General features: G+C 55.5%; 2 protein-coding genes across 3 annotated transcripts; one reads left to right on the top strand and one right to left on the bottom strand.

The window, feature by feature from the left end:
- Positions 1 to 5,637: 5,637 nt before the first annotated feature.
- MPST (mercaptopyruvate sulfurtransferase) lies at positions 5,638 to 13,017 on the bottom strand. 2 transcript variants are annotated; one of them, XM_060112055.1, is made up of 3 exons: positions 12,922 to 13,017; positions 8,479 to 9,100; positions 5,638 to 6,225 (listed from the first exon to the last, which is right to left on the bottom strand). In XM_060112055.1, the coding sequence occupies exons 2-3, from the start codon at positions 9,071 to 9,073 to the stop codon at positions 5,927 to 5,929; spliced, it is 894 nt and encodes a 297-aa protein (XP_059968038.1). In that variant the 5' UTR covers positions 9,074 to 9,100; positions 12,922 to 13,017; the 3' UTR covers positions 5,638 to 5,926. The 2 variants fall into 2 exon arrangements, with proteins under 2 accessions (XP_059968038.1, XP_059968037.1); XM_060112054.1 differs by lacking the exon at positions 12,922 to 13,017 and adding an exon at positions 12,826 to 12,912.
- A 147-nt stretch (positions 13,018 to 13,164) lies between these two features.
- On the top strand, positions 13,165 to 20,842 carry TST (thiosulfate sulfurtransferase). Its single transcript, XM_060112053.1, has 3 exons — positions 13,165 to 13,298; positions 13,948 to 14,563; positions 20,378 to 20,842. The coding sequence occupies exons 1-3, from the start codon at positions 13,203 to 13,205 to the stop codon at positions 20,674 to 20,676; spliced, it is 1,011 nt and encodes a 336-aa protein (XP_059968036.1). The 5' UTR covers positions 13,165 to 13,202; the 3' UTR covers positions 20,677 to 20,842.
- Positions 20,843 to 21,495: the final 653 nt, after the last annotated feature.

Consider the following 21,495-nt stretch of genomic DNA (forward strand, 5'->3'; position numbering starts at 1 on the left):
GCTCTCCATTGTGTGGATGTACCAGAGTTTATTCAACCTTTCTCCTATACACATATATTTAGGTTGTTTCCAATATTTTACAATGACAAATACTGTACTGCTGTAACAAGTAACCCAATTATGCGTAAGTGTTTTCCTGTTGTTGGAGGTGTATCTTCAGGGAAAATTCCTGGAAGTGGGATGGTTGTTTCACAAGGTAAAGGCATATGCAGTTTCATTTAGTATCTGTGTGATTTTTCAAGCCTTTCATGGTTCAGAAATGGGGAAAAGCTGCAAGAGGCAGGAGTGAGAGGGAGTGGAGGCTGACAGGGGAAGAAGGTGAGAAGAAAGAGTGGACAGGAACCAGCCTCCCTAGGGGGCTGCACCATTGCACTGGCTCCCAGAAGCCTCCCTGGAACCCAGCTCACCTAGGAACTTCTGGAAGCCCCTCCCACCTCATTCTGGGCCACAAAATTCTGCAGTTTATCACATGCTTGCACCTAATTATTGTACATGTTTTTTAGCACTCAGTGATCGCCTGCATCCTTGCATTCTTCTCTGTCAACTGCTACTATGTTTTTTAAAGAGAGGAAGTACATCTTTTAAAAAATATTTTTTTATTTGGCTGCGCCGGGTCTTAGTTACAGCACGCAAGATCTTCATTGTGGTCTGCGGGATCTTTAGTTGCGGCATGAGGGCTCTTAGTTGTGGCATGCAGGATCTAGTCCCCTGACCAGGGATCGAACCTGGTCCCCCTGCATTGGGAGCGCAGAGTCTTAACCACTGGACCGCCAGGGAAGTACATCTTTTATAGAGTCCTGGAGAAACGTATCAGAGTGCACATGTAGCCTGGCAAGCCAGTTAAGCTCTGGTTCCATTATTCCTCGCCTGTGAGCAGAGGTGTGAGCATGTGTGCATGTGTGAGTGCGCTTGTACGGGGCTTCTGAAACCCCCCCACCCAGACAGAACCCCCACTCCCGCATCTAGGACCCCCTCCCCAGTTCTGTCTCACAATGATGAAATCACTCCATCCAGAATTCCAATCCCAGCCCTACCCTTCCTGGGACCTCAGGCGAGTCACCTGACCTCTCTAAGCCACCATCTTCCTTACCTGTAAAATAGGGGATATAATAATACCCATTTCTCAGGGTTGTTGGATTAAGTGAGTACAAAACACTTAGCACCCTCCCTGGACATGGAAAGTGCTAGGTAAAGAGGGATTATTAGGGTCTTTCTTAGCCTGGCCAGGATATTTATGTATATGTCAAACTGGGATTTCCCTGCAGGTCCAGTGGTTAAGACTCTGTGCTTCCACTGCAGGGGGCACAGGAAACTAAGATCCCACATGCCACGCGGCGAGGCCAAAAAATAAATAAATGAATATGTATATGTCAAACATCTGTGAAGCTGTGACCTGTCACTGTGCTGGGCCAGGAAGAGAACCATGAATAAAATATGTTACTCTCAAGGTGTCCAGGCCAGCACAGGGAGGCAGGAGCGACCTGAGTAGGACAGAATCTTAGTAATGAATAATGCATGTATGTAGGGCTTACTGTTCAGGCTCTGTTCTCAGTGCTTGTATGAACCTGATCCTGTAAGGTGGGTACTGGATTATTCCATTACAGATGAGGAAATCAAAGCACACTCACAGTCAGGGAGGTGGAGGCCCAGATGCTTCCAGAGGCTGTGCGTTAAACCTTATCCCCTGCTGCTTCTCTACATGGAGCGAGGGGGAATGGTCCAGGGGATTCAGAAAGGGGCTACTGGCCTGTACAGAGCTGCTTCTCAGACCCAGAAGCAATGGCTCCACCCTCTCCTGTTCCGTTTCATCTCTGAAACCCCTCGCCACACCTGCCATGGTCTGTCTGTCGCCCCTCTCCACTAGGACAATTTCCCCCTCTCAGAGTCTGTCTTTATCTTCCATGCCCCAGATCCTGGTACAGGGCCTGTCCCTGAGGGTGTGTGCTGGAATTAACAATTGGACAGGTTGCATCTATGTGTCTTGGGCACGGGGCCGGGGGGGGGGTGGGTGGCGGTGACTCAGACCAAGGCAGTGGGAATAGAGGCGGAAATCACAGGCCTGGGTGTTGATTGGCTGTGGGGAAGGGAGGCCAAATCTGGAGAACTGGCTGCCGGGTCTGGGCACAGGTGACCCCTGTGTGGTGGCCATGCACACTGAGACAGGGGACATGAACAGAGGACCAGGGTGAGGGGCCCAGCAGGCAGCGGACACCGGGATCTGAGCCCAGCAGGCTGCTGGAAACCCTGGTTCAACATAGTGGTTTAAGGCCTAGAATAGGGGGCATTATCCAGAGGGAGTGGGCCCACCTAGAAGCAGGTGGAGACTCTGCAGAACACAGATAGTAACTGGGAAGGACAGTTGGCAGGGATGATTTGGAGTTGCAAGGATTCGAGGACTGGAAAGTCACAGCAGTGGGGGCCATTTAGCTTAGGGGCAAACTGCCGCCACAACAAAGTGATGAAACAGAGCTACAGAGAGTTCATGTAACCTCAGTACACTGTGTCCCACCCTCTGTTAAATTTGGGGGTACTTAAAATTATAAAGCTTCAGTTAACCTGAAAATTTCATCTTCTCCCGAATGACTCATTCTCCATGTGTTAAGGATAATAAAGCTCCATGCTGCTTATATAATGACTAGTTGGGGTTATTTCCAGTAGGAATGACCTACAATAGAAAACGCCTTAGAGCTTTCCCTTATCTGACATCACACCCACCCTGTGTGTGACAGGGCAGTTTGCTCCCTTTTCCAGATGAGATGACTGAGGCCCCGCCCGGAAGGGTCTGGAAGGCAGAACTTCTGGGGCCTCGAGCAGTGCCAGGACCAAATAAGCGCATAGCTTTGTTGTTCAGCCCACTGTGTAGGGTGGGGGCTTCTTCAGTGCCAGGACCAAATAAGCGCATAGCTTTGTTGTTCAGCCCACTGTGTAGGGTGGGGGCTTCTTCGGGCCATGATCCCTGGAGGCAACGAGCCAGGGAGTGGACACAATCCAGTGCAGCTGGTGAGACAAGGTTGGCAATCTTCCAACTGTTTCTGACACAGAGGGGGTGCTCAGCAAATATTTGCCAAGTAGACAAAGATTTCATCATCCCCATTGTCCAATGTTGCAAGTTCCTGCCTGGAACACATGGGGCGGGTGGGACAGGCGCTGGCAGTGTCCTGGACTCTGCAGGGAGTGGTTAGTGAATTATTCTGGGAGTTCAGACATGCAGGAGGCAGGGCAGGGCTCAGGGCGGCCCTGGGCCTTTCCTAGCCAACTCCTGCAAAGTTAAACCAACCACAGCTCTGAGAAACCTAGAAAGGCACGTCTCCATCTCCCTTCTCCTGCTTCTGAACCTGTCCAGATCCACGGAGAACCTTCCCAGGAGGAAAAAGCCCCAGCTCAAATCAGCCGGGGTGCCTTGCTAGCGGGGTAAGGATGGTGGGTCTGGGGAGGGGGGTGGGAGCCTAACCAAATCTCCTTGCTTAAATCTCATGACTCAGCTCAAGGTGTCTCCTTGTGGAGCCTGGGAGACACTTGGCCACCTTCCACAAGCTTGCCATGTGTTTCCAAACCCTGAGTTCCACTCCCTTCTCCCTTTGATCCTGAAATTGGGAAAACCAACTCAGGTTTTCCTAACCCACTGGAGAGGCTCCTACCCTGAGAATTCTACCTCCAGTTAGGCTCCTCTCTCAAAATAGCTGTGTGCCCTTAGGCAACTCACTCAACATCTCTGAGTCTGTTGTAAAATAGATCATTTCGCTATTTCTCTCTAAAAATATACCACGGGCCAGTTTCTCCTTCCTGGCTGGGAGGCTCTTCCAGGGCAGGGACACAATTCTCATACTCACTTTCCCCGCCCCGCCCTCCGCCCGCCCCCCACCACAATGCTGGAGGTACAGGAGGCACTGAACATGCTGAATAAGTAAAAGCCCTTTAAAAAATAACATGAACACTTGATATTGACTCTGTGCCTGCCACCAAGCTAAACAGTTTCTATGGATTCTCTCACTGAACCCCCATATTGCTCAAGGAAGGTACGATTACTCCCATTTTAAAGATGAAGAAACTGAGGCTCAAAGAGGCTCAGCCATGTGTCCAAAGTCAGGCAGCCTTGCATGGGGCAACAGAGCCAGAAGCCAGATCAGAGCCTCACATGTGTTTGCTGACAAACCAAGCTCCTTGAAGAGGCAGAGACATTTCCAGCAGAGAAAATGAGGTCTGTCTGAAACCAGTGCGAAAGGAAGGAAGTTTCTAAACTGTTAAATCCAGCCCCCAGGGGAAGGGGTTTATGATGGGCAGACAGGGGTCCCCGCCACATGGGGATCCCTGTCTACACTGGTCCTGACTGCTGTGGTCAAGTGTGGCCACTGCTCCTACAGCATTGGTGCTTAACTGGGGGGTGATTTTTGCCTCTCGGGGGATATCTGGTCATATCTGGAGACATTTTTGGTTCTCACAACTGGTTGGTGCTGCTGGCATCTAGTGGGTAGAGGCCAGAAATGCTGCTAAACATCCTCCAATGCACAGGACAGTACCTACAACAACAAAGAATGATCCAGTCCAAATGTCAGTCGTCCTGAGGTTGAGAAACCCTGAGCTGGAAAGATGGGACTCAGCACGGGGCTCTTGGCCAAGTCCTCGTCTGAAATCCCTTCTTCTGAAGTACGTATTATTCCTATTTTATAGATAAGAAAGCTGAGGCTCAGAGAGGTGGGGCCTACTTTAGACCTCTTATTCAGAAAACCAGGATTCTGTCCTGTTGGTCCCCCACAGATCCTGTGGTCTTGGGAGACACAACTCAGCCTCAGAGGAAATGTGTTGGGGACTGTAGGTGAGAAAGAGTAAATTCTGAGAAATCGGGGTCTGGTTCCAGCTCTGTTGTGAACCCATCACGTGACCTTGGGTAAGTCACTGCCCCCTCTGGTTTTTTTTCCTTCTAGGGTTCCCCCCAGTACTGGCTGACACCTGGCCCTTTGCTACCAAGAGGTGCCCCAGGAGCTGGAAGATGGGGAGGGGTAACCCAGAACCCAGGTTCTGACAGGGGGAGCCTGGGGCCTTCTCAGACACCCATGTCTACCTCTACACAAAGACAAACGCAGAGGGAGGAGAACAGAGCCCCTACTGGGGAAGCCTTGGGGGAAGGGTTCCCCTTGAGCATAAAGGATCAAACCCCCAGACTGCCCGACCCCGGGGAGCTCCCAGAGCTTAGCCTCCAAGTGTGACTCTCAGAGTCAAGAGCTAGATTCTCCTCCGATTTGGCTAAATTCTGCCCTTCTCCAGAACATCCTGGCTGGGCTGACACAGTACTCCACAGCGTGGGATAGCTTCCCATTAAGTTCTGGAACCACCTCTGCCTTGAAATGAGATGTACGGCTTACCTGCAGCGGGTGTTTGGGTGTGATTCCAGACAGAGCACAGCAGATTCACTTTAAATAGCCCAGAAGCCAGAAGGGAGAGCCCAGCCATAGTAGAAGTAGAAGTAGAAGACAGTTCGCTGGGAGACATTCAGTCACAGGACTGGAAGGGCTCTGGGACCCCAGCACCGCTCAGAAGGCAGGGACAGCGTCCTCAAGACCCTCCGGCTCCACGAGGCTCCCTCGCTGGGCATGTTGGAACCACTGGCCAAAGAGCCGAGGAAAGCTGAGGCAGCCTCAGTTAGAAGGATTTAGCACTTGACTGTTTTATTTCCTCAACAGAGGGGAGGTGGGGCTCCAGCTCAGCACCACGTGGGCAGCTCCCCTCCCCCTGTTCCCACCACCACCTTCTCTGCTGCCTCCACTGAGAGCCCGCGAGGCAGCGGAATTGCTGGCCTCTGGGATGTCACCCTATGCGCCACCTGGGTTGGAGGAAGAAACCCTATACTGGTCAAAGCAGAGTCAGAACCACCAGGCTGGGCACTGCTGGTGGCTGGGTGTCACCCGAGCTTCCTGTGTCCTGCCAAGCCTCAGTGGGTCTTCCCCCGGCCCTCGGAGATGACATCCTCGGGCTGGGCGCGCATGTACCACTCCACCCAGGAGCCGTCATAGAGGGGCACGTCGGGCTTGCCACAGAGGTAGGCCCCCAGTGCCACATGACAGGCTGTGACGCCGGAGCCGCACGTGGCCACCAGGGGCTGGGACAGGTCCACCTTCTTGTCCTGGAAGAGGAGGCGGATCTCCTCGGGGCTCTTCTCCAAGCCCTCCTTGGTCATGAATTCCGTGAAGGGGATGTTGATAGTACCAGGGATGTGGCCGGGTTCGATGCCTGCAGCGGGATAGCAAGATGCAGGGAACAAATACAAGGGCAGTAAGAATGGCCCCTGCAGTACCGAGAGGCTTCCATGCAGCCCCGGCGCTAAACCCCCTATATGCATCGTCTCACGCAGTCCTCACAGCCCGGACACTGTTTACAGGAATCCCTGTTCTACAGGCAGAGATGCTGAAGTTCGCAACTGTCCAAAGTCATGCATCTAGCAAACTGCTGCCTGGAATGTGAACCCAGGCCTCAGCTCTGAACCCAGGGTGGCTACTGCCAGAGGAGGGCTGTCCCCATACCTCGAACCCCACCAAGCAAGGCACGCTTCCCCTCCCTGCCGGACCGATGTGGCAAATTAGAGGCGCGCTTGGCCAGGTCTGAGGCTGTGGAGTGGGGACGATGGGGACGGTGATATTCTCCACGGATTGTGATGGAGCCTGTACACAAATCAGCTCGGCCACCTCGACAACAGGCCTGCTGGGTGCTTACTGTTACCTCCCAGTTTACGAATGAGCAAGCACGCTTGAGGTAAGCATTAAGCACCCCTGTAAAGAGCCACAGCCAGGGAAGCACATGTTAATTTTATCACTTCCCGTTTCTTGAGTGCATCCTGTGTGTGCAAAAACGGGGCTAAGTGCTTTACACACTTGCTCTCATTTGACCCTCACCGCATCCTTTAAGCTCTGTGTTCTGCCCTGACTTTGACATGCAGAAGCTGAAGTTCAGAGATCAAGTGACCTGCCAGATGTCACACAGCCGGTGCAACCTGGGGCAGGGCTCTGAAGCCAGGTCTGGCTCTGGCTCGCTGTCCTATGTTGCTCCACGCCCCCCCAGCCCCACCCCCACCCAGGGGGCTGAGCTGAAGTGCCCCACAGGTTCAAGGCGGCATCTCTATTAGGCTGAACCATCTTAAACTGCCACCGATGTAGGTTCAAAAATGGTTGGCTAGCATAGCACAGGGAGATCAGCTCGGTGCTTTGTGACCACCTAGAGGGGTGGGATAGGGAGGGTGGGAGGGAGGGAGATGCAAGGGGGAAGAGATATGGGGATATATGTATATGTATAGCTGATTCACTTTGTTATAAAGCAGAAACTAACACATCATTGTAAAGCAATTATACTCCAATAAAGATGTTAAAAAATAAGAAATGGTTGGCCATCAGCAGCTTCCTGCAGTTTGACCTTATGTCAACAGCTCTGCAGGGTTCCGTGTAGCAGGGGCCTTGTGAATTCACCAGACCTCTCTGGGGTATGGACTCCGTCCAGCTACTGGGTTAGTCTTCAGGATGCGCTGGGAGCATGGATGGTCCTTGCCCTCAGGTCACCCCAAACGGTGCTAGGACAGGGTGAACCCAAGCTACTCTAGAAACAAAACAGAAGCTCCATCCAACCCTGATGCGGGGGAATGGGGGATGCCCTTCAGGGAGAGCTTCCCAGAGGAAATGGCAAGATCCTTGCACCCTCCTCGAAGCAGACACGAGACAAATGGCTGGGGGATTACTGGCTGTTTACTGCAGTTAGAGGTACTAGAGTTCAATGCCTGGCTGCTTCGTGAGATCTGGGGCAAGGTAGCCATTCTAAGGTTCCATTTCCCCTTCGGTATGATAACAGTACCCATCTTGTGGTACCCATCAGTAAAAAGCTCACACCAAAGTGGCCACTGACCCACCTGCGTTGTGGGGACCTCTCCCCACCTCTGCTCCTTGCCTGGGGAACCCAGCCCATGGGCAGAAGGCCCTGCCCCAACCCAGGTGGACAGCCACACTCTATTCAGTTTCCACGGCAACCTGGGGCAGCTACCTCTCTCTCTACTTAGTGCCCCTCTATCCTGCCCTCTGCAAGACTTTGGTCCCTCTGAGGGCCTTTCACTCTCCACCCCAGACTCCTCTTCCCCGGCTTCATCCTCCTCAGAGATGGTCCTAGACCTGATCAAGCCCCCTCTCTTTGGGGCTCTTCCCCAACTGGGCCTGCCCACCCCTCCTATTTGGCAGTGACCCCTACATCCATAGTACTGGGGTGGGGCTGTTTGGGTTCTCACACTTATACTGGGCCCCCTGGGTTCCCAACTAGTTTGGGGTGGAGGTGGGACAAGTATTATTGCCCCTACTTTAGAATAACGCCAGTGAGGCGACTAGAAACCAATTCTCGGCCCCCACCCCACGCGGTGGCCTTTAAAGGCAAGGGCAAGGCGAGGGCAGTGCTCAGGGTGCGCCTGACCCCGCACCCCAGGGACCTCCCGGGCCCCTCGCACATCGGGGTTACCTTCTCGGGGCTCGGGCTCGGTGCCCCGGAAGCGGCCAGCGGCGCGGGCATCCACCACCTGGAAGCGCCGGGATTCGAGGTTCTCCTTGATGTCCTCATATGTCTTGACGTAGCCAGGGTCCAGCACCGCGTGGAACTCTTTGGGCTCCGGACGGCTCTTGCCCGCACTCAGCGGGAGGCCCTGTCGCAACCAGTTGCGGAGGCCGCCGTCGAGAAGCGACACGGTGCGGTGGCCGAAGGCGCGGAACATCCACCAGACGCGGGGCGCCGCATAGAGGCCCTGATCGCTGGCGTCGTAGACCACGACGTGGGTAGAGGCGCTCACGCCCAGGCGGCCTGCGTACTCAGCGAACTGCGCAGCCCTGGGCAGCATGTGGTCGTAGGGCGACGTGCGGTCGCTGCACTGGTCGATGTCAAAGAAGGCGGAGCCCGGGATGTGGCGCTCCTCGAACTCGCGGTGCGCATCGCGGCCCAGCTTGGGCAGGTACCAGGAGGCGTCGAGCAGCTGCAGGGGCTGCCCGGCCCGCGGGGCCCGGAGCGCTTCGGCCACCCACTGCGCCGACACGAGCGCGCGGAAGAGCTGCTGCGAGGCCATGGCGGCGGCGACACTGGGGCTGCAGGCCTGGGCGACAAGGAGGATGTCAGAAGGGACTCGAGGAAGAGGCTGGCCAGGGGTGGGAAACGCCTGTGCCACTGGGACTGGGGCGGGGCTGGGGCCAGGGCCGGAAGGGGCGGTGGAGCCCAGGGAGGTCAGAGTCCAGGGAACGTGGAAAAACAGCGGTGGTGAACCCAGAAGCAGACGTGGGTCACCGGGACCTCCCCTCTGTTTTCCTGCCAAGCCTTGGATATATATATACACAGAGCAGTGACCGAATGACCGTGACCCCTTGGAGGGGGCCAGGCGGGGGCCCTTACTGGTGCTTGCTGCGGGGTGGATAGGGAGAGGGCCCAAGCAGGGGAAGGCCCTGCTGGTACTTTAAGGCAAGTAGGGACAAAGTCCCTCCCTAAGATGTAGCTCAGCTTTGCTTGCAATCAACCAAGGTCCCTGGTGGAATTCACTCATTCATCAATCATTTATATAAGCAGCCTCAAAGGAATAGCAGCTGGAATTTACTGAGTCCTCCCTATGTGCCCTTTAATTCTCACACCTTACACCACTGCAGGACACAGGGTAGGCTCTCAATTATTTGCTGCATGAGTAGCCTCAAGAAGGTTGCTTTTCTCCTCAGTTTCACAGAGGGGACACTGAAGTTCACAGAAGTGCACTAACTTGATCAAGGTCAACAGCTAAGAAGTAGTGGTGGTGCCAGGCCTCAAACTAGGCAGTCCAGCAAGGTCAGATTTTGCCCCTGGAGTTTCCTTTCTGGAAATAGTGACTTAGGGCCTCACTCCCTCCCCCCATCCTTTCCCTTGCGGGCCAGTAGCTCAGAGTACAGCAGTTCACCAGCGCACCATGACAAGTCAACTCACGGCCTTCCAGGGCAGAGATGCTCCAAAGATGCTCCAAACGTGCAGAGCGCCTAGGCAAGCACCTCCCCCCACCCCCACCATCCACCCTGTCCATTAGGTGCCTTTGGGCAGGGTAGAGAAAGGTGCCACTTCAGCCAGGCAGAGGCAGAGCCTCACCAGGGCATGGGGCTGGGTGAGTGGAGTGTGAGCTGCAGGTCAGCTCCACTCACCCCCCAGCCGTGCACCCCCGCCCCGTGCAGTGCGCAACCTTGCATTCATACCAGGCAGCCCTGGCGCCAAGGGGAAGGGGGTGGGTAGGGAACGGAGCGTGTTGTGGAGTGCCCTTGCGGGCCATATACTAATGAGGGCCACAACCTTCAGTAGTGACTATGTGGGGTTGTCTGTTTCTGAATAAGACCACTGGTGGCTAGAGATATAAATGCCTCGCCCTCGGTCACAGAGCTGGTCAGGGGCAGCCTCAGGATTTGCAGCCAGGTTGCAACTTCTCAGGCTAGACTTCTTCCCCAGCCCCGGGTCAATGACAACCAGGGCCTAAGGAGTCCACGGTGGATTACCTGGTGCCCAGTGCCCTCCTGCAGTCTCGCTGCAGCCTGGCTTTTAGGAACCATGTTTTCCACGTGGCCAGGCCCTATGCTGGACACTAAGAAACTCTTGACTTTGTCCGGCCCTGGGAGTTAAGGCAGCCACAGGCCTGCTCGAGAGACAACGTAATTGCAGAATTTCTGGAATTCAGTGGGAGCACGGAGGGAGGGGGGGTGGGGGGGCCTGCTAGCTCAGCCTGGGGTGGGAAGGCTGGGGAAGGTGGGAGGAGGGGAAGTCCAAACTGATTTGATGCGCTCAAACTGGAAACCACAGTTTGACCTTCAGGGTGAGGCTGCCAAAGAGGCTTTGGCTAAGGGGTGATCCCAGTGCAGTGCCTGTGGATTCCGCCGCAGCTAGATAATTTGGGGGGATACAGCGGGCCCCTATTTGAAGACCCCATTGTGAACCACAGCGGCCCCTGCCCCCTCCCCATTCTTGAGGCTCCTTGGTGTTTTCCCCAAGGATCCATTTAGAGTGGAAAGAACCCTGATTTTGGAGCCAGAGCCCCTCCAAATCAGTGCAAATCCACTCCCCTGCTTAACTAGGAGTATGAAAGCGGGCATGTGAGGGTCCTTGCGCCATTTCCATTTCTTATGGTGGAGCTTCCAACCTTCACCTCTTACAGTGAAGGTTAAATAATGAACATTGAGGCGCCACCATAATGCCCTGCATATGGCTGGTTTTAATCATCATTAAAAACAGCTTCGGGCTTCCCTGGTGGCGCAGTGGTTGAGAGTCCGCCTGCCAATGCAGGGGACACGGGTTCGTGCCCCGGTCCGGGAGGATCCCACATGCCGCAGAGTGGCTAGGCCCGTGAGCCATGGCCGCTGAGCCTGCGCGTCCGGAGCCCGTGCTCCGCAATGGGAGAGGCCACAAGAGTGAGAGGCCCGCGTTCCGCAAAAAAAAAAAAAAAAAAAAAAAATCCCATTATTTCTTCAAATTTACTTCATAGGTGGCCTTTGAACCATCAGCAGCAAGTCTAGAATCTTAGAATTTCAGGATTGAGTGGGACTTCAGAGGTCTGAGGTCATCCTGCCCCCCCCCCACCACACACACACACACTGCCCCCTATGCTGGATTGACAGTTCTCAGAAGGGACCGTGGGAGGTAGAGGAGGTTCCGGAAGAGCAGGCTGTGTGTGTCATTGCAAGGTGTGGACCAGGTCCCCAGGACCTGCTCTGGGAGTCGAGGACCCCAAGACAAGCAGGACAGCCCCAGGCCCGTCTCCACAGTGTACACAACTGTGCTAGGGGAAGGGTGAGTCCCAGGCTGCCATCTGGGGTGGGCCCTGGAATAAGAGGGCTCCAGTCAGACTGGGCATTCTGCAAGGCCTTCCCCAGTCTTGTCCTTCCTGGCACCCTCTCTCCCTTGACTGCAAAGCACAAACCTCAGAGGATTCCCTGGGTAAATGCTTATCAAAGTATGAATTTTTGCAACTTTCGGTGAGAATATAATTGTTTCAGAATAAAAACAATTTTTTAAAGGGGGATGAGAAGAGCATTCCAGGCATGTATAACAGCATATGTAAAAGCTGAGAAGGGGCCGTGGTGTCCCAGCCAGCTCGCAAGAACCAGTTGTTAGATTTTCAGGAATTAGGCCAACTGGTTGTTAAACACAGCCACCGTTAAAAATTAAATTATATACATTTACAATGAAATAGGTTAAATTAAGGACAAAGGCAGTTTTTTAAAAGTATGTGGCTTCAGGGATGAGCAAGGTAAACAAAAGCAGCCCCTGCCAGGTGGGTTTCCCATCGGGCTTAACAAACAGCCTGGCCTCACTGCCACCGCAGGCCGCTAGGCAACTCGCTGGGCCTCTCTCTCCGGTCTTTAAATAAGTTTCTGGCCTACTCCGCAGGGTTGTTGTGGGAAGTAAGTGACACCCGTGGGAGGACCCAGTAAAGTGCCTCGCCAAGCAGGCCTGGACAAATGTTAGTTCCATTTCACTCTAGCAAGTTCTTTGCCAGTTTGTCCTCCTGGAGCCTCTGGGTCAGCTGGCCTCCCTGGCTTCTCCGTCAGGCTTTATTAGTCCTCCTCCCTCCTACCCTCTCCGCGGGTACCAGGTGATCCCGCCCCCCCCCAGGTCCCCCTCCCCCTGTCACTCACCCCGACCCCACCCTGCGGGCTGCCCCCAGCTGCCGTGGACAGTCATCCTTAGGGTGAAGCCAGGGGTGTGCCTTCCCTCCGAGACTGCGGCCCCCTGCTCCGCTCAGGCCCCGCGGGGGAGCCCGGCGCCGCGCACCCCGACGATCGACCTCCCCCTAAAGAAAGGCAAGCGCAGCGCCGCAGCAGTTACCCCAGTCTCGGGCTCCCGGCTTCCGGGTTCGGCCATGGCCCCGCGCAGAGCGCCCCCTCCCCGCGCTCTCAGCTGTCCCCCGCTCCCGCCACCAACCTGCGGCCGGCCAAAGGGAGGAGACTCCGGCACAGCCCACCCCGAGGCCGCTCGGGACCTCAGCTGCCGGCGCCTTCCACTGGCCAGGCCTTGGGGCGGGGGGGTGCCCGCGCCGCCCAGCCCCGCTCCGCGCCGCCCCCGCGCCGCCCGGCGCCCCCGGCGCAACCTCGGGGGTCCGAGAGGCGCCACGAGCCCGGGGGGTGGTCGGGGGCGGGCGCGGCGCGGCGTCGGGGGCGAGGGGCAGAGCGGGCGGCGCGCGGTCACCCCCGGGCGGCGGCGCGATGGTGTGGGCCGGCCGGGGAGTTGCGGGCTCAGGGTTTGAACCTGCCAACTTCTCCAGCCGGCAGGGGCGAGCGCCGGGGCGGCGGCGAGGGCGAGTGAGTGCGGCGGCGTGGGGCGGACGCAGGCGCCCGGGCCGCTCGGGATTGGGCTGCCGACCGGACCACCTGCCACCCAGGGGAGGGTCCCGGTGGCGAGAGCGGGGCGGGGTGCCCCGGGAACCCTGGACCCAACTAGGGCAGAGGGCACTGGACCGGGCCCGATTCAGGCATTCAGGAGGCGGGCGAGCCCAGGTTGCTGAGAGGCCGCAGGAAGGTTTGCTAGACGAGAGGCGGGGGCGAGGACGTGTGCGAACCCTTCCCCATGCACCCACTCCCCTACCCTACCAGGAAAGGGGGCTCTAAGCCCAAGATGCCTTCTTCCCCCATCTTGGACATCTTTTCGCCTCACTTTCTGGCAGGATCCTGAGGGCGAGTATTGTAGCTTCTGGGGCCAGACACCCTCCCCGCCAGCTCCTCCATCTGGAGCCCGCTTGCCCCACCCCCTTCTGTGCGGGAGGGGGGCGCAGGGAGCGGCGGAAGCAGGCTTTCCTTAGGGAAATCTGCAAACCTAACCCCACTGCCTGATTGCTGTAAACACGACACCCGTGGGGGAGTGCAGTGGGCAAAAAGCTCCTCCTCCCAGTCCCCACCCCACTGCACCCACAGTCCTCATGCCAGTCTCTTTCCTGGTTCCCACCCGCGCCAGGTGATACGGAGAGCTGAAACCATGGTTCAGCAGGTGCTGTACCGGGCGCTGGTCTCCACCAAGTGGCTGGCCGAGTCCGTCCGGGCTGGCAAGCTGGGCCCTGGCCTTCGAGTGCTGGATGCCTCCTGGTACTCGCCGGGCACCCGCGAGGCCCGCAAGGAATACCTGGAGCGCCATGTGCCCGGCGCCTCCTTCTTTGACATAGAGGAGTGCCGGGACAGAGCGTCGCCCTACGAGATGATGCTGCCCAGCAAGGCGGGCTTCGCCGACTACGTGGGCAGCCTGGGCATCAGCAACGACACTCATGTGGTGGTGTACGATGGCGACAACTTGGGCAGCTTCTATGCGCCGCGGGTCTGGTGGATGTTCCGTGTGTTTGGCCACCGCACCGTATCCGTGCTCAATGGTGGCTTCCGGAACTGGCTGAAGGAGGGCCACCCGGTGACATCTGAGCCCTCACACCCAGAGCCAGCTGTCTTCAAAGCCACACTGGACCGCTCCCTGCTCAAGACCTACGAGCAGGTGCTGGAGAACCTCGAATCAAAGAGGTTCCAGCTGGTGGATTCACGGGCCCAAGGGCGGTACCTGGGCACGCAGCCGGAGCCAGATGCAGTAGGTAGGTGTCCCCGTGGTGGGGATGGTCCCTGGGAAGCAATGCCCAATGGAGAGATGGGGAGTAGGATGTCTGAGACCCTCTCCAGGTTTTGCCCTCAGTACCCCCATGCAGGCCTCAGTCTTTTCATCTGTAAAATGAAAGGGTAGAGCCCAACCTAAAGGCTTTTCAAGCTCTGATGCATGAGGACGTACACATGTGTTCCCATAGCCACATGCTAAGGCGCGACCTAGCATCTGTGTGGAGTGGCATCAGCAGAGGTGACTGATGACATATCCACCCACGTCCATGCCCAGGCGCTAGCTCCACCACATGCCCCAAAGTGTCCGTGAGCCACACATGCGTCGCTGAATAGAAGCTTCCTCAGGACCTCTCTAGTTCTTCAGAAATTCTTAGAGACATGAACAGTGCTCCTCCCCAGCACCCCATCCCTCCCTCCAGCTCTCCCCGACCCCCTGACCTTCCTTAAGTTACTTGCTCAGTTAAGTGGCAGAGTTAGGATTTGAACCCAGTGCTGCCTAGTTTCAAACCAGTGCTCTAAACCGGGATGCACCAGCATTCTGCCCACTCCCCACCTCCCAGGGCCAGCAGGGAGCCCCTCCGCTAGGCATCTTTAGGGAGATGGCTCATGAGTTCTCTCGTTTGGACAAAGGGTGTGTGTCGGCGGGGAGGGTTCTACACTGCTGGAGGTGGGGGGAGTCTCAGGAGAGGAAATGCTGCGTTCTAGCTAGAAACTCCTAACAGAGAGCACCACAGAGGTCTCGCCATCACCCCTTCTGGGCGCCCTCCAGCCCCTGCCTGGACACCTCTGGTGGCCAGGACCTCACTGCTCTCAGGGCCTCTCGGGGCCCAGGCTGGCTGAGCCCACAGGATGGCTGGAGGGGGCCGCGGCTCTGTCCTCAGTCAGGGCGCCTCTGTGGAATCCAACTGCTGTGCAATGTTTGGACTAACTTGTTGAAAAATCCCTTCCTTTCTGCGCCTCTGAGGAGAGAGCGCTGTGAAAGCTGCTTCCAACACTCTTAGAGCTGGAGGGCCTGAAAGGTCACCTCATCAGTCAGAAGAGAGGCTGTGGTGCACAGACGAAGGAGTAGGTCAAGGCCACTTGGGTAGTTAGTGGAAAGCGCAGGGCTCTGCCCTCCCCATCGTGGCTTTCTCCGAGCCCCGTGTTCTTCCTGCCCAGCTTGCTCTCTGAAGTTCTGGAGTTGAAGATTCAAGTTTGTTTAGCACCTTCCAGAGACTCCTGGCACGGAGCTCCTGCAGCCTCCTCCTGGCCTTGGTTCAAGGCACCTTCTCTCCTTGGGACTTAAGCTGCCGCTGGAGGGAGGAGAGGTGAAATTGTTTCTCTAGCTGCTCCCCAGCTTGCTCTGAAGCAGACAGAATAAGTAAAGGGAGAGTTTAGAGATGCCAGATCCCATCTCCTTACTCCCATTTTAGAGGTGAGGAAACTGAGGCTCAGGGGAAAAGCCTGCGGCTGCAGGTAAGACCTCCTGGAAGCCCCGAATTCTAAAGTCCCTCCCCCTCTCCGTGGCCCGCTTCCCCCCTCCTCCAGTTCCCATCTGGAGACCAGGGAGCATGGACCCCAGTTTAAGCCCTGCTCCTCCTTTGTGCTGGGACCTCAATCAGTTAATTGCTTGGCCTCTTTGGGTTCCCTTATAAAATGAAAAGAGTAATGCCAGGCCTACCCACCTGGCTGTGTATTTATTAAATGCAGCAGTGGCTGGAAAGGTCTTTTGAGAAGGGTGAGGAACTGTGCAAAGGCCGGGGCGCCTGGAAAGCCTCCCGGACAAGACATTTGGGGAATATTAGGGCACGTGAGGCTCTGCTGAGTTCACAGCCCCCCGCTTGTGGTGGGATCACAGAGACACCCCGTGGGCTCAACTGTCCAGATGGGTGTCCCTGGAAGGAAAGACCCCCAAGAGGAGCTGGAAACAGGGCCTTAGAAACCCGACAGCCACTTCCTCCCCCTTTCAGGCGAGTAACTTCCCCTCTGGCCTCAGTTTTGTGCCCCCAGTGCCTTCAGTCCTGTTTGTAAGGGACAAAAGGTGAGAGTCAGACAGACACGAGTTTACTTACATCCTGGTGTGGCCTCGGGCAGTTCCCTTCACCTCTGAACCCTCCTCCTAATGAAAGGAACACCACTTACCTTGTAGGAGCCTTGGGGAAAGGAGAGAACAGAGGTGGGAGTTGAGCCAGCTCAGTGTCTTTATAAACCTTATTCTCTTTTCCTCCCCACCGCCCACCCCATGTGGGGGGTCCATGAGGGTGAAGAGGGAGGATATTGACCCCCTAATGCGTACTATTATTTGCAGGACACTTTGTATACATTCTCTCCCGGGTACCTACAGCAGCCCGACAGGAGAGGCAGGCGGGGGTTCAAAGTGGTCCCACTTTGCAGGTGGGGAAAGGGAGCAGAAACTTCTCTATCCAGACACAGAGGCCAAGACTTGACCCCAGTCGCAGGATCAAAGTGGTGTTATTTCCCAAGGCCGCTGCTGTGTAAGCAAACACGGGGATGGGCTTGTGGGGGGTCGGGGAAAGGTCATAGCTTTGAGGTGTTGCTTCATATTGCATCATGGGGTTGTATGGCTCCTGCCTGTGTCTCCTCCCAGGGCTGGGGACTGGGGTGGGGGTCAGGGGGAGTGCTGAGCAGCCTCCCAGCCGCCAGGGTTGGGGGCTGCCCACTGTGGCTGCCTGCACTGGGTTCCTCAGTGTCTTTAGGACGAAAGCAAGAAAGAGCTACACAGGGTTTCCTGGCCTTGAGAACCCATACCTATCAGTGACCTGAGGGACGCTAACTCACCAACTCGACTAGCATCTGCTTGGCCAAAGCTGGAACATCAAGTCAAGTCCCAGACCTCTGAGCAGGCATCAGGAGAGGTCATCTCAGCCATTCCCCTGCTTCAACCACTCTTTCCAGGAAGGCTCAGGGTAGTCAAAGTACATAGGCTTTGGGGTTGGGCACACCTGACTGCACATCACACCTGTGCTGTGTGTCATGGGGCAAGTTACCTCACCTCTCTGGGCCTGGACCCCCCATTCGTGCCAGGAGGCTCATCTCTCTCCCCAGCTCTGTGAGGATTGAGGAAGATAAAGTTCTTGAGATAGCCCATTGTCTGGTGCCAGAGGTTTTGAGCTTGGTGGCACGCCTGCTGGGGCCAGAGAGAGCCACAGGCCTGCAGCTGAAGCTGGACTTGGAGCAGCAGCAGGATCCCTTGCCCCTGGGAGCCAACCACCTTTCCCCTCGTTGGCTGTTGCCTGTTCTCCGAGGTTCTCTGGCCAAGTTCATCTCAGCCCTCCCCCCATGAAGGCGGCCAGTTCCTGCTCATTTAAATTCCTCAGACAGGCCCTGAGCCTTCCCAGGCAGAAAGGGAAGGCTCCCACCTCCCGATGCTGGCCCAGTGTGGGGGCTGGAGTCGGCAGAACGCCCTGCCCCCAACTTCTTTACTCAGAGAGGTGCCTTTTATTAATTAGAAGAAAATAATAAAGCTGTTTCATCAGGGATGGGTGGAAAGAAACAAAACAGCATTCAGGACGCAACAAACACTTGTGCTCTTCAATGCACTTAAATCCAGCCCACGGCCTGGGTACTGAAACTTTTTTTATTTTTGGCGGGATTTCAGTTCCCCGACCAAGGACTGACCTGGGCCCCAGCAGTGAAAGCATGGAATCCTAATCACTAGGCCACCAGGGAACTCCTTGAAATATTTTAAAGTTGGATTTCTTGGAAAAGAACACCTTTGAAGCCAACAGACCAGTTGCCCTTCATCGGTAGGGTCAGTACACATCTGATCTTAGATCAAAGATTCCAGGCAAAAAGTGAAATCACAACAGGAAGAAATCACTATAATTTTATAAGTCAGGGGACGTCCCTGGTGGCGCAGTAGTTAAGAATCTGCCTGCCAATTCAGGGGACATGGGTTCGAGCCCTGGTCCAGGAAGATCCCACATGCTGCGGAGCAACTAAGCCTGTGTGCCACAACTACTGAGCCTGTGCTCTAGAGCTCGCGAGCCACAATTACTGAGCCTGCGTGCCACAACTGCTGAAGCCCGCAGGCCTAGAGCCCATACTCCGCAACAAAGGGAAGCCACTGCAATGAGAAGCCCACGCACCGCAACGAAGAGTAGCCCCACTTGCCGCAACTAGAGAAAGCCCGCATGCAGCAACGAAGACCCAACGCAGGCAAAAAAAGGGAAAAGTTAAAAAAAAAAAAAAAAGGAAATCCTTTTAAAAAAAATTTTATGAGGCAGGACATCTAGTCAATCAAAGGAGCTCTTGATTCGTGCCAGCAAATTTTGAATCCTCTTTGGCCTCGGGGTGAGGAGAATGGGACTTTGCTGGCATGATTGCTCACCTCCTGGGTGCCCACGGTCATTAGGGGTTTTTATCTGCAGAGGCTGACTTCCCAACAAGCCTGTGAGGAAGGTGGAGTTATCTCCCCATTTCAAAGGTGGGGAACTGAGGCTCAGGCATGCAGGGCATGCCTGGCTGCACGCTGGTGCCCTGATTACCCCTGGTCAGGTCCTTTCCCTCCCACCGCTGCCCAGTCTGGTCCTGCCCTGCCCCACAGTCTGGGTTAAGTGGGGAATTTTGGAGGAAGGGGAGCCCAAAGAGACACCCCGACCTTCCTCGGGTCCCACTCCCAGTGCCCAGTCTGCCAGGGTGTAGGGCGCTTGAGGACAAGGAGTGACCTAGGCCTTAGGCCTGCACGTGACACCAGCTCTGGCCGTAGCCCAGCCCCATTTGCCCCACATCCTGGCTATTCTGAAGCCAGATTTGGCAGGGGGCCTTACTGGGTGCAGAGAAGGTTCTGGAATGGACCCTGGAGCTAGCCTAGCCCCCATTCTGCTTCCGTCAAAGCCTCTCAGGGCTGCTAGGAAGGTCCTGAAGGGAACACGCTGCCCCCATTCTCACCTGTCCCGCATTGTAGGTGGGGAAATGGTAGAGAAGCAGGAGCATCTGAGGGTGGCTTGGCCAGCTGTAGTAAGTCGGTGCTTTACGCTATACAACAGCCCTTACACACGCAAACACTCATTCCTATTTTACCCACGGGGACACTGAGGCTCAGAGAGGTTATGTGACTTGCTTGAGGTCACCTTGCCAGTAAATGGCAGAGCTGGGTTTTGAACTTCCATCTAAAACCAAGTCACAGGCTCTTTCCACACTGTGTGCTTGACAGGAAAACCACGGGACTCGGTGTAATCCTGGGTCTGCCTTTACCTCTCTGTGTGGCCTCAGGCTAGCCTTTTCACTTTGCCAAGCCTCAGTGTACTCATCTGTAAAATGGAGTGACATTATATTTAGTGAATTATGTGGTTATGTGTTTAACCTCTATCTTCCTTGCTAGACTGTAACCTCCCTGAGAGCCTGGGCTGTGTCTCCCCTTCACCACCGTGTTCTCAGCAATAGCCCATAGCATTTGCAGTCATCGTCCCATTTGCTGTTCTCCACAACCCTATGAGATAGGTACGTACCACTGAGCCCATTTTACAGATGAGAAAACTGAGGTTCAGAGAAGTGAAGCAATTTGCCCAAGGTAAAGGTTAGTAGAAGGTAGAGCCAAGACTCCTCCCTGTCCTCTCAAGCAGGTAGGACATTCCTGCTTCAAGGCAGATTTTGGCGTGGGGTGGTGTCATGAGCACTGGATGTAGGTAGGGCTGGAATAAATTGAGCTCTGAGAAGGGCAAAGATGTTATTTTTATTTGCAAAGCTCCCTCTCCTTATAGCCACGGTTGATTGTGACCTCCAGGCCCCACTTACCCCCACCCACTGTGTCGCTCCTAACCCTGTCCTTCCCTTGGTCCTCTACCCCTGCCCAGGACTGGACTCGGGTCACATCCAAGGCTCAGTCAACATGCCCTTCATGGACTTCCTGATGGAGGATGGCTTCGAGAAGAGCCCAGAGGAGCTCCGTGCCATGTTCGAGGCCAAGAAGGTGGACCTCGCAAAGCCCATCATCGCCACGTGCCGAAAGGGTGTCACTGCCTGCCACATCGCCCTGGCCGCCTACCTCTGCGGCAAGCCCGATGTGGCCATCTATGACGGCTCCTGGTTCGAGTGGTTCCACCGGGCCCCCCCGGAGACCCGGGTGTCCCAGGGGAAGGGCGGGAAGGCGTGAGCAGTGGCCTCTCCTACCCTCGCCCACAACTCCTGCCAGTGGAGTGACCCCAGAGTGGCCCGCAGCTGGTCCATGCCTCATTGGCTAAGGAGATGAACAAGTTTTTAGAGTTAATGTGTAGAGCGCTCCTTTTCCCAACACTGGAATAAAACTGGCCTTTTCCGAGTAGCTGTGTGAGCCCGTTTCTCCCTTGGTTCCATCCTTACCCCATGTTTCCTTCTCCTTCAGATTCCTTAGAATCCACCGAGGAAGGGAACCTCCACACCCACCCACACGCTGGGGACACCGCTTTATTATTTAGTTTTGGTAAAGGAAGCTGCCTGTTGCCGCCTGTCAGATGGAGCACTCTGGGACCTTTCCTGGAAGGGGTACCAGGAAGCCAGACAGAGTGAAACCTAGGTTAGCCGGTGCACCATCCCTTCCTGCTGTGGGTCCAGCCCTCTAGGAGGAGGGGGTGGGAGGGGAGATAGCTGGTCTTCACCTGAAATGAGTGTTCAAAGAGGTGTCCCACAGGCCCTGGGGCCTTTCAGAAGAGGTGATGCTCAGAAGCAGGTCAACTCAGTGTTCACTGCAGCACTATTTACAATAGCCAAGACACAGAAGCAGCCTAAATGTCCATCAATGGAAGAATAGATAAAGAAGATGTGGTACATATATACAATGGAATATTACTCAGCCATAAAAAAGCATGAAATAATGCCATTTGCAGCAACATGGATGACCTGGAGTTTATCATACTAAGTGAAGTAAGTCAGACAAAGACAAATATCATATATCACTTATATATGGAATCTAAAATACAACACAAATGAACTTATT

The sequence above is a fragment of the Mesoplodon densirostris genome, chromosome 11 (genome assembly GCF_025265405.1).
Source record: "Mesoplodon densirostris isolate mMesDen1 chromosome 11, mMesDen1 primary haplotype, whole genome shotgun sequence".
Lineage (NCBI taxonomy): Eukaryota > Metazoa > Chordata > Mammalia > Artiodactyla > Ziphiidae > Mesoplodon > Mesoplodon densirostris.

Bases quoted from the DNA above. Each gene is read 5' to 3' on its own strand.
- TST (XM_060112053.1), top strand. From the start codon at position 13,203: ATGGTGTGGGCCGGCCGGGGAGTTGCGGGCTCAGGGTTTGAACCTGCC. The intron at 13,299-13,947 runs GTGAGTGCGGCG...CACCCGCGCCAG, and splicing joins CGGGGCGGCGGCGAGGGCGA to GTGATACGGAGAGCTGAAAC. The intron at 14,564-20,377 runs GTAGGTGTCCCC...ACCCCTGCCCAG, and splicing joins GCCGGAGCCAGATGCAGTAG to GACTGGACTCGGGTCACATC.
- MPST (XM_060112054.1), bottom strand. From the start codon at position 12,861: ATGGCCGAACCCGGAAGCCGGGAGCCCGAGACTGGG. The intron at 9,101-12,825 runs GTAACTGCTGCG...CTTGTCGCCCAG, and splicing joins GCCGGGAGCCCGAGACTGGG to GCCTGCAGCCCCAGTGTCGC. The intron at 6,226-8,478 runs GTAACCCCGATG...ATCCCGCTGCAG, and splicing joins CGAGCCCGAGCCCCGAGAAG to GCATCGAACCCGGCCACATC.